This window comes from Sminthopsis crassicaudata, chromosome 4, assembly GCF_048593235.1.
Source record: "Sminthopsis crassicaudata isolate SCR6 chromosome 4, ASM4859323v1, whole genome shotgun sequence".
In the NCBI taxonomy this organism is placed as follows: Eukaryota; Metazoa; Chordata; class Mammalia; order Dasyuromorphia; family Dasyuridae; genus Sminthopsis; species Sminthopsis crassicaudata.
In genome coordinates this window covers 73,178,000-73,193,839 of record NC_133620.1, presented here as the reverse complement: position 1 = coordinate 73,193,839, position 15,840 = coordinate 73,178,000, and the positions used below count along the sequence as shown (strand labels likewise).

General features: G+C 36.1%; 2 protein-coding genes across 2 annotated transcripts in view; both read right to left on the bottom strand.

Moving 5' to 3' along the window:
- The window catches only part of LOC141565489 (endogenous retrovirus group K member 5 Gag polyprotein-like), a 282,957-nt gene extending 276,724 nt beyond the window's left edge, over window positions 1-6,233 (bottom strand). Inside the window, exon 1 of the mRNA XM_074308570.1 lies at window positions 6,000-6,233. The gene's annotated coding sequence lies outside the window, so the exon portion shown is untranslated. The remainder of the gene's footprint in view (window positions 1-5,999) is intronic.
- Window positions 1-15,840, bottom strand: part of TSEN15 (tRNA splicing endonuclease subunit 15) — a 48,890-nt gene that overhangs the window by 4,715 nt on the left and 28,335 nt on the right. Inside the window, exons 4-5 of the mRNA XM_074264662.1 lie at window positions 14,399-14,480; window positions 14,029-14,164 (exon numbers count right to left, since the gene is read on the bottom strand). Of these exons, the coding sequence (XP_074120763.1) occupies window positions 14,029-14,164; window positions 14,399-14,480 (218 nt within the window). The remainder of the gene's footprint in view (window positions 1-14,028; window positions 14,165-14,398; window positions 14,481-15,840) is intronic.

Here is a 15,840-nt window from a genome sequence, read left to right as displayed (position 1 = left end):
TATATATATCAATATCCTAAAGCTTTGGTTTTTGTAAGATTGTAGTATTTACAGTTTTGAAGTTATTAAAACGTAAAAGTCCTAAAACTAATATATGTCTGTGTTCTTCAAGTCTCCATTATTCTTCTATTTTGTCAATGTCAGCTTTGTGATATCTAGCAAGAGGCATCATGACTGTTATTTAGTGGGCACTTAATAAATGCTTGTTGAATTCCTTCAGTATTATATTCTTACTGTCAGCCTATGATACGAATAAGCATACAAATGAAATTTCTTCATGAGACTCTCTTACAATCCTCCAAAGTGGTTAAGACTTGCAAGCACCTAAGACCTAGGTGCTACAGAAGGTATAAGCCAGGTATCATTTCCAAGATCACACCATATCCCTGTAGAATTCTGGCATATCAGGGCACCTACTTTCCCTATTATCCTGTCAAGCGCTGTCACTGCTATTTGGACTTTTACCCAGAAAGCCCAGGGTACCCCTGCTTTTCCCATTATCTTGCTGCTGCCAACCCATCCAAAGTATTACCTACTGGTCAAATGTCACTGTTTTCAGCACTGCCCAGGTCTGTCTGAGGCCCAGGGGATCACTGCATTTCTACCTTTCATGATTTTGTTTTGTTCTGTTTTGAAAGAAAACTACTATATGAATTCCTCACCGAGGTCAGAGTTCTCCACCTGATGAAATGCATCATCCAGAGCCTGAAGGCTCAAATAAACAAGTCTGTTAATAAATATATTCTTATACCCTCAACTAAAAAGCAGTTGCTGGGGCAATTAACTAGAAGATGATAAAAACAAGCAAAAGTTCTGGACAAGGAAGTTAAAAACAAATTCATGGGGAAAAAAAAAAAAAAAAAAAAAAAACACATTTATATACTTCTTGGCCAAAAGGCCACAGCTCAGCCAGGTCAATTCTCTTGAGAGCGAAATTGATCCAAACTATTTCAGTTCATATCAAACTTTTCCCAATCACATAATTCTTGGTCAATATTGGGGGATGGAAGTTAGCTCAAGCCTCCCCAGTTCCACCTGGCCCAAAACGCTGTCCAAGGAACCAGATTACTGAGTCTAGGATAAAGATCTGTAAATCAATCTATACTTTTGGGGAATGGGACTAAAAATCTTGTAGCCAACTCTCCCTCCAAATCTTCAAAGTACCATATGGAGCACTATCTAGCTGTGGAATAAAACCAAGGCCAAGGAATTAGAGTGTGGGGGGAGAGAGTGTTAATTGTTCCATATAAACGCTGTCCCCCATCTTACCCATTACAAGGGACTCTGTTTGGTAGCACTCTCCCTCCTTGGCAACAAGAATCACCTCACATTAAAAAAAAAAAAGGTTTATTTTCTTTTGGAAACATCCTAATTAATTCTTATTGGATTTTATGTTTTCTCTCTCTGATTTCAAACATAGATGTTTGCTTTCCATGGAGTAAGTCTGTCGTTTTTCCCTGTAGCCCCTAAATCCTAATCTGCATTGCCAGGATCAAAGTAGTGCCTGCCTCCTCAAGTCTGCTGGAAGGAAAGATGGCTCTAAAAATAAACACACCTACCTGGGCCCTCCTCACTTCACCTGGGGGTATCAGCACAGACCCTGATAACAACTCTCCCTCTCATCACAGAGCATCACACATGCAAAGCACTTTTCCTTACATCACCTCACTTGATTTGTGCCTTTTCTTTCCGTTTCTGTTAATTTAGAGCCCTGTGGCAATATGGAAGGATGGACTTCATCCCCACATCTGCTGGTGTTTTCCATGCCAAGCTTCCTTCATCTTGAACTCAATCTCCTGGCTTGAATAGTGTGGTTGAAGCACTTCACTGTGCTAACACATCCCAGCACAGATGTCCCATTCCCTGGTGGAGAAGGAGCCAGGGACTGCCTTGAAGCTAAGTCACTCGTATGAGCTTTAAGACAATTAGTCTGTTTGCTCAGTCATCCCGTAAGGCCCCAAGACAATAGGATTCTTAACCTGGAATCCATGATGTTTTAAAATAGCATATTAATAACTATATTACAATATAGTTTATTTCCTTTGCAAAGCTTTGTATTTTATTTTGTGCATTTTAAAATAGTATTCTGAAAAGATCACCAAAAGTTTCATCAGATTGCCAAAGGAAGAAATGACACAAAAAATGTTAAAAACAAAACAAAACAAACAAAAAAAAAAAAAACCCTCTCTCCTAATTTTTAATTTCCTTTTCTCTGTCCACCAGTCATTTCCCCTGATAATCTAGATAGATGATTCTTATCACAAGCATATTCCAAGTCCTGTAGGTTCTGAGAGATTCAATAGAGATTTCTTACAATCAATCTGGAATTTTGTACCAAAAAGTAAATTCTACAAATTCAACAAAATAACTTGGTATCTCACCTTAATCTAAACAACAGACATTTAGCCAGCATACTTTCTCTTTATTTTTACCTTAGGAACCAACTCTTCTTCCACACAATTTCAAAGGCTATTTGTTCTTACTTTCAGATAATTGGGGATTTAGAAAAGAATATAGAATCACATGATCTGTGATAAATTTAGTGAATAATTTGGACTGGGAGACATGTAAACTATCTAGGTAAAGATAAATCTTTTGTCAAAAAGATGACTTTTTCCACTGATGATAGTTAAGTCTCCTTTGAGTGAAAGTCACATCAAAAGTTCCTTTTCTATTATGATCAATCAATACATAAGAATTCCTTAATCAATTACTGTGTACCAGGAAATGTACTAAATTCTGAATGTCAAAAAAAAAAAAAAAAATCTTCCCTCAAGGAGTTTACATTCTAATGGCTGAGAAAACATATGTAAATCATTCTGAGTACCACATATACTGCACTAAAATACCAGAAGGACAGAAAAGGATCAGATTGAAGAACTCTAAAAACTAAATAAACCAGTATATAGTCGATCCTAGAAGTAAAAGGGCACTATGTCCTTTAGTGTCATATACATTTTGCTAAATACTAGTATTCAAATCTCTTAAGTTCAGGCTATTTAGTTATGTTAGAATATGATATCATTCCTTCAGACAGTTGCTTCTACCTTAATAACCTAAGATAAATGAACAAATAAATGAGCTCCATGTCTGCTTTGCAGTGAGCTTTCCAATGTGTACTATTATAAAAAACTTGTGTTCAAACAAACCTTAACCCTCCTGAGAATGGTGTGCTATGCTTTGGGGTTGTGCATGCCAAAGCTGCCAAACACAAAATACACTCTTCATTCTTTTCTTGGCTGAACACACAGTCACTCACACTGGGAGAAGGATATTAGAACATGTGTGTTGCCCTGTGCTAGCTAGAAGTGCTTCGTTATATTTGAAGTGCCTTAACAGAAATTCAAGCACAATATTAACCCGCTCTTAGACCTTGCTTTTTGTTCCATGCTTCTTCTCAAAGATTTCCAAAGAATTCAATGATATTTGATGCTGACTCCATCTCCTTGTATTTTTTCCAGGACATATTCCCATAGCATACACTAATGATGTATTCAAAGTTAGTTCTTCGATTTAAAAAGATTAAAGAAACATGCTGGCAAATTAAATATCTCTAGAAAGAGAAGTCAATGGGGCATCTTAATTGTTAAAGATCTGGGAAATTCATAGTCAAGTGAGAATCACTACTAAATTGTTTCAATATTACTTTGACCCTTTCCTCTCTCAGATTTACAGAACATTATTGTTGGAAGAAATCTTCAGAGATCACTTTTTATCTATCCCTTCAGTGCTTCCGAGTAAAGATAGTACAATTAAGATGACAACTTTAAACTTAATCCTGCATTATGGACTGCTCATTTCAAGAGGATATTATTCCATAATCTCCTGCCTGAATGTAACATTTTTGTGCCAACATTCTTGTTTCTCTACTGAGACTATATCAAAATAAATCACTATGCTAGTAAAAGAAAAAAATATATATAATGAAAAACATATTTCCTAAAAAGTTGATTTCTGGGTTTTTTTAATACTAACCTATATAAAATATTTTGCTTAAGTGTAAAAGAAAAACTAATATTAAAAATCTCTGGCCATAAGTGAGGTGAATTACTATAGCGTCTATAATTATGAAGAGAGAACAAATTATTTATTTTTTTAGAAAGGGCAGTCAACAATGTGGTGTGGTTGAAAGAATACTCTTCTAGAGGACTCAGAAGACCCGAATTCAAGGTCCCAGGTCTACTACTAAATCAGCGAGACCTTAAAAGATATTCCATAAGCCTTAGTTTCCTATTTTCCTATTTTTAAATTAGGAATAACATCAACTGTTGGGACCCTAGATATGCTAGAATCAGCCAAAGTCAGGATAAGCAAAAGTCTTTATTCTTGGTCTTTTGGGGTCATAGTCAGGGGATTAGATCTAGCAATCTCCACACCACCTTCCTCTCTCTCCACCACCAAGAGAATGAATCTTCCTCCTCTTCCTACTGATCTTACTTCCCCTTCTTTGTCCACACCCACCTATCAAGCCAGCACAGAATAGTTAAGAAGAGTCATCTTCCTAACATGTGGTAATAGAGAATTGTCCAATTGGTAATTAGCCTTAAGTGCTCGGTTATCCAAGTACATCTGCTCAGTTCTAGCCCTCTACAATCAACCATGCCTATTTCATGAAGCTAATCAAATGAAAATAACAAAAAGGAAAATCCTTTGAAAACTATGAAGTGTTATACAAATATAAAGTATTATTTTAATTTGCCACTTTGGAATTTTATCAGTTTTATAACTTACAAATTAAAAGGAGGAGTTCTGGAGGTGGAACCAAGATGAAAACAGTGAAAACAGGAAGCTGCTCCAGCTCTCCCAGTTTCCTTCAAAACCCACTGAAACCAAGCCTCTGAACAGTATTCAATGAAACCACTCTACAGTTCAAGGTAGACTGACCTTTCTTGAAGTTTTTTCATTCTCAGTGGGGTGGAATGTTCAACCCAGCTCAGACAGTCTCTGGGAACACCAATGAGAGAGGTCTTCATCACAGAAAATCAGCAACTAAGATCCTCAGATCTGGCTCAGCAGAGGAGCAAATCAGGGGGGCAGCTTCCAGTCCCAGCTCAGAAGACAAACTCTGGGAAACTAGGTTGTTTCCTGAAAAGAACAGGCTCTACAAACTCCCTACAAGCACAAGAAGCTCCTGTGCTCAAAGGCAAGGCTTGGGCTGTGGAGGAAGTTTGAAAAAATGCCCATTTACCCCAGGAGCAGAGATTGACCATAAAAGTAAAAAAAGAAGAAATACAAAAAAGAAAAGGAAAGAAATGAGCAAAAAAAAGAAAGAAAGAAAGAAAAGAAAAGAATACTGACCATACAAAGCTACTATGGTGACGGGGAGACCAAAACACCAACTCAGAAAAGGGAAAAATGTCCACAGAGAAAATCTTGAAGAGTGATATGAATTGGTCTCAAGCCCAAAGAGGTTTCTTAGAAGTGCTCATAAAAGACTTTAAATGGGAAATAAGAGAGGCAGAAGAAAAAAACGAGAAAAGAAATAAAAGGTATGAAAGAGAGTCAACAGATTGGAAAAGGAATACAATTGGCCAAATGGGGAAAAAAAAAATCCACTAAAGAAAATACCATCTTCAAAAATAGAATTAATTAATTGGAAAAAAAAAAAAAGAAATATAAAAGCTAACTGAAGAACACCACACATTAAAAACTAGAATAGGGCAAATGGAAGCTAATGACAATATGAGACATGAAAAATCAGTCAAACAAACTAAAAGAAGAAAAACAGCCAACTTGGAAACTAGATCACAAGAGACAATTTAAAAATTGTTGGTCTTGAGATCATCAAGGAAAACTGCCCCAATATTCTAGAAATATAATAGGAAATACTGATCGAAAGAATCCATCAATCACCTTTGCAAGGAGATCCCACAAGAAAAATCCCAAGAAACACTGTTCCAATACTCCAAAACATTTAAGATAACTATAGACAAAATAAAATAAAATATTTGGATGTCTACCTGCCAAGACAAACCCAAGAACTATGTGAACCTAAGTACAAAACATGTTTCATACAAATAAAGTCAGATCTAAACAATTGGAAATATATCAACTGCTCATGGGTAGGCTGAGCTAATATAATAAAAATGTTAATTCTCCCTAAATTTATCTACTTGTTCGATGCCATACCAATCAAACTGCCAAATAAATTATTTTAAAGTACTAGAAAAAATCATACAAAATTCATCTGGAAGAACAAAAGGTCAAGAATATCAAAGGAATTAATGGAAAAAAAATACAAAGGATGGTGGCTTAGCAGCATCATACCTATATTATAAAGGTAGCAATCATTAAAACCATCTGGTACTGGCTAAGAAAAAGAGTAGTAGATTTGATAAATCTCCAACTCCAGTTTCTGGAATAAGAACTTACTATTTAATAACAATTGCTGAGAAAACTGGAAAATAATGTCAGAAACTCAGCATAGACATACATCTCATACCCCCATACCAAAATAAGGTCAAAATGAGTACATGATTTGGGCATAATGATACCATAAACAAATCAGGAGAGCAAGGGATAATTCTTTGGAGAAGGGAGAAACTTATGACCACAGAAGAATGAAAGAACAATATGAAAAGCAAAATGGACAATTTTGATTACATTAAATTAAAAAGTTCTTGCAGAAACAAAACCTACAGAAACAAGATTAATAAGAGTAATACAAAGATGGGGAAAAATCTTTGCAGCCAGTGTTTCTGATAAAGGTCTCATTTCTAAAAATATATAAAGATCAATGTCAAATTTATAAGACTACACGTCATTCCCCAATTGATAAATGGCGAGAGGATATGAACAGACAATTTTTAGATGATAAAATTAAAACCATCTATAGCCAAATGAAAAAATGCTCTAAATCACTATTGATTAGAGAAATGAAAATTAAAACAACTCTGAAGCACCACCTCACACTTCTCAAATTGGCTAAGATTACAGGAAAAGAAAATGATAAGTGTTGGAAGTGATGTGGGGAAATTGGGACACTAGTGCATTGCTAGTAGAGCTATAAAATTATCCAACCATTCTGGAGAGCAATCTGGACTAGGCCTAAAGGGCTATCAAACTGTGCATACCCTTTAACCCAGCAGTGCCCTTAATACATCTGTATCACAAAGAAATCATAAAGAAGGGAAAAGGACCCACATGTGCAAAAAATGTTTGTAGTAAGTCTTCTGTGGTAACAATGAGTCAGAAAATGAGTAGATAGCCATCAGTTGGGGAATGGCTGAATAAGCTGTGGTATGTGAATATAATGGAATATTATTATTCTATAAAAAGTGTTGAACAAGCTAAAGAAACAAAGGATATGGTATTTTGAAAAAAATGCTGGATCAGGAGTTCAGATAGCCATGGGTTCAGATCCCTTCTCATCACTTGTCAAAAGAAAAACAAGGACAAGTCATTTCAACTCTTCAAATCTTAGGTCCTCATCAGTAAAATAAAGAACAGGGCTAGGTAATCTTTATGATACCTAAGATAATTTAAACAAGGGAAAACCGAGTGATGAAATACATACTTGAGGTCCTTCGTTCCTCTCTAGCTCTCCTCAGATGCACTTACAGAAATTTAATTTGTATTGTATTTAATGAGTCTATCTTACCATCCCCTGCAGGACCAGAAGATCTTAAAAGAAGAGATCTATACAAAGAGAAGTTGCTTGTTGAATTAATGTTCTCGAGTTTAATGGCTCCCATAAACTAGCGCCTTCTTTCGCTTTGTAGATGCTATACCAGAATCATAACCTTCGAATATTTGCATAATATATACACTAATTCATGTTAGAGAAAGGATATTCAGAATGGTTTTAGAATTTCAGAACATGGAATGTTGGCACCTCATTAAAAACAATCACTGCTTCTCCCCAATTTAATAAACCACAATGATCCCCCCATGACATCGTGACATGACATCGGCCTCCTGATACTAAATTGGATACCAGAGCCCTGACCCATTACAAACCCAGTGCCTGAGGCTCCAGAGGAGCCTTGTTCCTTGTGAGGCTCAGCCCTGAAGGAAACTTAGAGAAACCACATATAATCTACACATGCCACCTCTTTGGGAATTATGCCAACAACTGCCTGGTTAAAAAAAAGAGGCAGCTAAAATCCCAAGGGAGCTTACCAAACAATCAAGTGCTTGTGTTGCTGTTGAGCATACGTGGTGGGAAGCCCACAGCCTACCCCCCTTTTGGAAGAGGAGGGAGGAGATTTCTCAGACTTAAGCAGAAGCTGTGAAAGGTTTGGGGTTTCACCAGCAAACGATTGCAGTCTTTAATGAAGGTACTCTGAGGACACAATACCCAGATATACAGGAAATCAAGTCAAGGAAAAGCCTTTGGATGAAGTTACTTTCTTAGCTTCTCTGAAAGACAATGCATATTAGACAGGAAAACAAAACAAAGTATATATTAAGTTTCCTCTTCAACAAAATGAAAGAACAGAATGTGATAAATTTCATGATTAAGTCTCATACAAGTAAGCATTATTTTTTAATTTCTCTGAGAAACTCAACTGGTTCAGATAACCTATAGGAGAAACTTTTTAGGCTGTTCGTGCAAGTTAAAATGAGATCACATATCCTGGATCTGAGAAAAATGAGGATGTGGGCAAGGAAGAATTTTAATGGAAATGAAGGATACGAATCACAGCACAGACTGTTCACTGTCTTCAGTAATATACTTCTGCTATGTTTGTGAAGGGATAATAAAAAATTCTCTAGATACACACACACACACACACACACACACACACACACACACACACTTTCAGAGTTTAGATTTTGAGAATCCCTTTCCAGGGATGCTTGAAGTTCAATCTAAAACTCAACAAGTTGGAAAAGTCCTCAGTGGCCACCTGGTCCAACCCCCACCTGAATAGGAAGCCTCTTCATCAATAACCAGTGGAAATCTAATCTCCACTTAAAGACTTACCTCCTCCCATTCTCTTTCTGGAAAGCTCTTAATTGTTATAAATTTTTGCTTATATGAAGATGTTCCATGATACAAGTTTTACTTACAACTGTTCCTTTTCTGTCCTCTGGAAGCAATCCCTCTCCCACATAGTCTTTCAAATACCTAAAAGCCACTACCATTAAGTTTTCTCTTCTACTATACCCAAGTTTAGTTCTTTCAACTGATATTACATGGCACAGTTCTGAGTCTCCCCTCCCCTCACTTTTCCACTATCCTAATTTTTCCTTCTCTAGAAACAATCCAATGATCATAACACTGGTAACTCAAGATAGAGTACAATATTCCAAATTTGTTAATACAGGCAACCATTGTTCCAGGATTTTTAGTAATCTATAAGAATTAATGTACCTTCCAAATTACCTATTTTACTGTCATATAATAACACACTAACAACTAATTATTTTACTTCAGCCCATTTACTTCAGTCCAGATAAGTTAAGCATGGTAAATCATATACACCCACTTTAATGATTAAGTTAGTGATTCCTTTTCCATGTATTCTGAGACATACATTTGTCCTAAAGAAAAGTATCTGGATCTAGTTCTCTTCCTTAATGGGCTGACTTCTCCCTGCTTCCCTATTTCCTGCCTCCCCCCCTAACATATATCCTCTATCAATTCTACTTCTCCTCTCTCCTTTTCTATACTTAAACCCAACTTAAAAGTTCACTTAAAGGATAGGCAGTCTAAATATAGCTCTTTGATAATCAGAGTCTAAATGTTACAGTAAAACTACTACTATTACTGTATTTAGTGCATTCTTGTTTTCTTGCCTTCTTTATTATTTTGATCTTGTTAATTTTTCTTAGTCTCGAAGTTCTAACTTGTCTTTTCCACAAGCAAAATAATTTCATTACTAAACTAAAATGTTATTGATGGGTGAAGGAACTTCCTAATCTTCCTCTGACCTTCTTAAACTATCTCCTGAGGGGGAACAAAAGTCTATCACAGAAAGGAAAATGATTGGAAAATGCTATTATTAATCTGAAGGCTTACTCTTTCGCAAGATACTGAGATATTCTATTAGCACCCCTCTTGGAGATCATCTTTGATGTCTAGATTGGCTCTCTCCATTTATATATGTTTATATTCATGAGACTTCTACAAAGAGAATTGCTCAAAAGAAAAGAATTTATAATTATATGCATTTTCTAACTTTTTAAAGAAGGGAAAATTATGTGGGGGTTTAAAAAATAAAAGCAGTGACTTTTAAAAACTTTAATTTGCCAAGTTCAATGTATAGAAATGCAGGCTTTTTTCCTTCTCATCATGAATGCAATGACATGCCTGTATTTGAAAATGAAGTTAATAATTGATCTTTCTTCTTCAGGCTAATGCTGTGTATAGCAACATGAAGGAATAGTAAATCCTCTTAAAATAATCACCATCTCAAAAAGAAAGGAAGACTAATGATGGAATTCTCTGAAAGCTACTTACTAGGGGAAATTATATCTGACAAAGAAAAGAGAAATAAAATATTTTTATACAAAATGCAATGGGCTATCTTTAAAAACTATGTGAGAAACTGGATGGTCATATGGATTAGTGAACCATACCATTTAGTCAATGAATTAAATTCTAATCCTCAATAGAATTCAAAAAATATTTCTTTTTTTTGTCAATAGTATTTTATTTTTCCAAAGAGTTTTCAACATTCATTTTTGTAAGACTTTGTGCTGCAAAATTTTCTCCCTCCCTCCCTTATCTTCCCTCTCCCTGAGGCAGCAAGCAATCTGATATAGGTTTAATATGTGCAGTCCTTTTAAATATATTTCCATGTTTGTCACATTGTGCAAGAAAAATCAGACCAAAAAGAAAAAATCCTGAAAAAGAAAAAGCATACAAACAAAAAGTGAAAATACTATGCTTCAATCCACATTCAGTCTCCATAGTTCTCTCTCTAGATGTGTCTGGCATTTTCCATCTCAAAAAGTCTATTGGAATTGTCTTGAATGACCAAATTACTGAAAAGAGCCAAGTCCATCACAGATGATCATCAGAATTCTAATGAGGACTTATATATGCTGCAATAAATTAACTTAAACATAAATAGTTACTAAGCAAACTTAATGGGTTGAATTTATGTTAAATTAAGTCTTAAAGCACTTAAATATGAGATAAGGTTCTTAAGACTATAATCTCTAAGATCTTTTTCACTTCTATGATTCTTTAAATTACACACACTTGTGTATGACTACTCGCATCCTTCATTTTTTCTTTTTTTCTTTTTTTTTAGAGGCTGGGATTAAGTGACTTGCCCAGGGTCACACAGCTAGGAAGTATTAAGGTCTGAGACCAGATTTGAACTCAGGTCCTCCTGAATTCAAGGCTGGTGCTCTATCCACTGCACCACCTAGCTGCCCCGCATCCTTCATTTTCAAAGAAGACCAAGAAATCTTGTTATGAGTAATGAGCCTAAGTATATATACCTCCAGTTATTTACTACAATAATTACATGTGGTTCCTAAAACTATTGTAGCAAAAAAGTATTGGTAATACTTAAAAATGTAGCAATCTAACTCTACAATTTCCATTTTTATATGGTGCTTTAAAACAAAAGCTTGTTTTGTTTGTAATCAACTTAAATTGGAATGTTTAATGTAAAAACAAATGTATTCCAAGCAATCTGAATATTAATTACTATTGCTATTCACTCATTCACTATCAGTATGACTTTCCCACTAAATAATCAGAAATGGGCATTAGGTCAATCTCATTCCCCCATTAGACATTAACAACCAATATCAAATAAGCAACTACACAAACACAGGCTTGTTATTAAAAAAAATTAGAAATAAAAATTAGCTCAGGGACTTAACTGAAACAGAAATTGGGAGCTATGAAGGAGGCATTTTAAGCAACAATATATGAATTTTCTCAGGATTTGGGAGATGATTTCAGAAAAGCTTGGCCTAAAAGCTTTAAATGTGGCTCTTACAACAACAAAGTTTAAGTGGCAATTAAGGGAGCAGATCTTAAGTGGCAATTATACATAATAGAGTGAGTTCCATTCTAAGTCCATTCATATCTATAATGAGGAATAACACAGAGATAAAGAACTAGCCTTGAGGTCAGAAAGCCCAGAGCCACACCATGACTAAGAGTCACTATAACAATATCTCAAAGCCTGAGACAGCTCTTTAGCATTCAGCCTCAGAGGAGGCTCTGACCCAGATCAGTACAAGGCACTTTCCTCATCTAGAGTTCCCCACACCAATAAAATCATTACAGGTATCCAAAATTCATGATATTCAAGTACACAAAAAAATTTAAAAGACATGACCAATAGATCACCTAGAGTCCTTTTCACAAGGAGAATAAGAAAATGAGTAATTCAGCACAAAATTCAAAAGAACTGCTACCTATATTATTGCTACCTATACATTATGCCCAAAAGAAATAAATAAATGGCACTTAAAGGAACCTGAGAAATCTGACCCCTTCAATTTATTGATGATGAGACGGAGGACCAAAAAGCTTTGATGTCCAAGCTAACCTGAACCCTTTTCCAACAAACAGATTCAATGTGAACCAACACATGCCATGACAGCCAAAAAAGTCAGCTACAATCTTAGATTGCATTAAGGAAACCTAATAATCAGAACAAGAAAGGGGAGCGTACTCAGATATTCTGCTCTGGTCAGATTTTGATGGAGCAGGGCACTGAGGCCTCAGCATTGAATTTCAGGAACAACACTAACAAATAGGGAAAACACAGGAAAAGGGAGGGAAACCAAAGTGGTGAAGGGACTTAAAACTTTACTTTATATGAGAATCAAAACTTTTTTGACCTAAAAGAGAGAAGACTCAGGTAAGATGGGATAATGATCTTCCCATGTTTAAGAGACTTAAAATATGAAAAATAAGAATCAATCTTCCTCTGCTCTGGCCCCAGGGAGCAAAACTAAAAGCAGTAGGTGAAAGTTGCATGGAGGTAGATTTGAATTCAAAGTAAAGAAAAAATTTCAGCCCAAAAGTAAAACAGGCTCCCTCTGAAAGTGATAGGTAGATGCTAATAGCCATTTACTACATATGTTGCAGAGTTTTTTGGTTCCATTATGAATTGGTATCCATGGAACAAAGTCTCTTCCATGTAATTCTTTGAATTATTCTTTCTATTTTCTGAAGTCCTAAAACATTTATTGTTGTAATATGGGAGCCACCTGCCAGTGGCTGCTGGAGGTCTAACTCAGACCTGGAGAATGGATCTCTTCATGTGAGAGGATGATAACAATGCAAGGAGATTGAGGCAGTTGCATTCTCTGACCTCTCTCCTCTTGCCTCCAATTCATTTCATTCCCAGTCCATAAGGAACATCTGCTTCAGTAAAGGCTGCTCTGCAACTCCTTCAAGTGTTATGATTCACAGCTATGGAGGCTCTCAGAGAATTGACCTGAACCTTCATCTAGGCATTGTCCTTAACAAGACATTGTCTATATTACTCATTCTGACATTCAGTCTCACAATAATATTGGTTGTGATTATATATGTGTCACCTTAATAAATTGCAAGCTCATACTATCATTCATGATGGCATTTTGTCTTATGTTTATTTCCCTCACTGTTTAAAGTGGGACCCATAGGCAATTAACAAATATTAAATTTAAACTTAATTAAATATTTAAACAACTAACATAGAGCAACTGTATATTAATTAAACAAATGTTAGAGTACTATAACTGACAATACAAGAAATCAATTTATGCTAGAATGTAATTTAAACTCCTTATGCATAAAATTCACAACATGAATTTCAAATCTGTTAAAATAAAAAGTATTAACCTTTAACTCAGTGGCCCTCACACTTTTTACATAGGGGCCAGGTCACTGTCCCTCAGACTGTGAGAGGGCCGGACTGTAGTAAAAGCAAAAGCTCACACTCTGCTCCGCCTCTCAGCCCAATTGCCATAACCCTGTGGACTCATAAACCGTCCTCAGCGGCTGCATCTGGCCCTCTGGCCGTAGTTTGAGAACTCCTGCTTTAACTGAAAGCTTTCCTGTATTTTATTTGGGGGACTGACTGAACTGGTAAGTCAACATTGATAACACTTGCTCACCTCTCATGACTGAATGATGCATGAACAGATGTTGGTACCACAATCTGCAATCTTTCTCCTTCCTTCTCATGACCATGGAGGCAGATGAGCTGGAGTTCTGGCAATCCTACACTCTTTACCTCATGCCAGTTCCTAGCTGAAGGAATAAATACCATTAAAAAAATAATCATTACTCCAAATAAAAGCTCAACACTATGAACTAAAAAGATATATACAACATTATTTATTACTTTTGCCTCCTATACATAAGATTCAAAATCAACTATCTCTAGTAAACTAATGAAATTAGTAACTACATTACTGACTCATTCCTTGTCAAAATTCTAGCCTTGCGTCCACTTCCCCTCAAAAAAAAAAACAAAAAAATTACCTTCCAGAAGGTCCAGATAAACTAAGAATGCTGTATAAACTTGAGAAGTTTCTGCCACATCCAACTCCAACATCTCCAAAAACTGAAAGTTAAATATAAAATAGTTTTATAAATATAAATAAAAGTTACAAAGTCTTTTTCTTCATTTATTCAACAAACATTTATTGCCTGCCTATTAAGCGCACACAGTATTGAGGAACTCATGTACTTGCCATTTAATAGCAGTCTATTCTACTGTAAAACAAGTCTTGGCAGCTAGGTGGCGCAGTGGAGAGAGCACCAGCCCTGAAGTCAGGAGGACCCGAGTTCAATTTGCTCTCAGACACTTAACACTTCCTAGCTGTGTGACCCTGGGCAAGTCACTTAACCCCAGCCTCAGGGGGGGGGGGGAAGGTAAAACAAGTCTTCAGGGCCAACTATCAACACTAATATTACCTCTTTTGGAGGGGAGGGTTGGAAGGGCTTTTTTTTCCTAGGTTATACATGTACCTTCATTTTTTTCATACACATTTCTTTATGAATCGTGTTGAGAGAAAAATCAGAACAAAAAAGAAAAATGGAGGGCGAAAAAAAATGATTTACTTTCAATCTCCATAGTTCTCTGGATACAGAGGGCGTTTTCTATCCAAGGTTTATTGAGATTGCCTTGGATCACTGAACCACTGAGAAGAATCAAGCCTTTCGCGGTTGATCATCGCACATTCTCGCTGTTCCGGTGCACACTGTATTCCTGGTTCTGCTTGTTTCACTCAGGCTCAGTTCCTGAAAATCTTTCTAAAGACCCCTTATTATCAGGCTAAAGGAGTTAGCCTTGGTTCATATCCAGTTTAGTTTTGGTTTTCTTATCACCTAGAAGTGGGGGCCTGGGCTTTTCTTTTTTTTTTTTTCAGTTCTACTAAAGATTAAAAAACACTTTCATAAGATTTAAATTTGTAACTATTTTACAACTTTAAAAGTTAAACTTTTTTTTCTTAAATATCACGGGCTTCTTTAAGAGTGTGCAAAATTCCAGTTGAAGATCAGAACAAATAAAGACGTAATTTCCCCCCGAGGTTGAGAGCCAAGATTTCAGACTTTAGTCTAATTCCCTCAGGTTCCGGATGAGAACACAGAAGTTTGTCGCTGAGAGCAAAGTCAGCTCCAATGTTGTTTTCAATGCATCAATGACAAGCGGTTATTAAGCTCAAACATCTCTTCCTCTGACTCTCATAGCAATCCTTCAAGGCAGGTGTGCTGTTACTAGCCCATTTTAAATTTAGCAAACTGAGGCTGGCGGGTTAAATGACGTGTTTAGGGTCGGGCATCAGAAATGGGATGCTCTCCAAGCACACTGCGCCACCTAGCTGACTTAATAAATACGCAAATTAAAACATCCACAACCACCAAAAAAAAAAAAAAAAAAAAACTAACAACCACCCCCTTACTACAGATCTTTAAAGCAT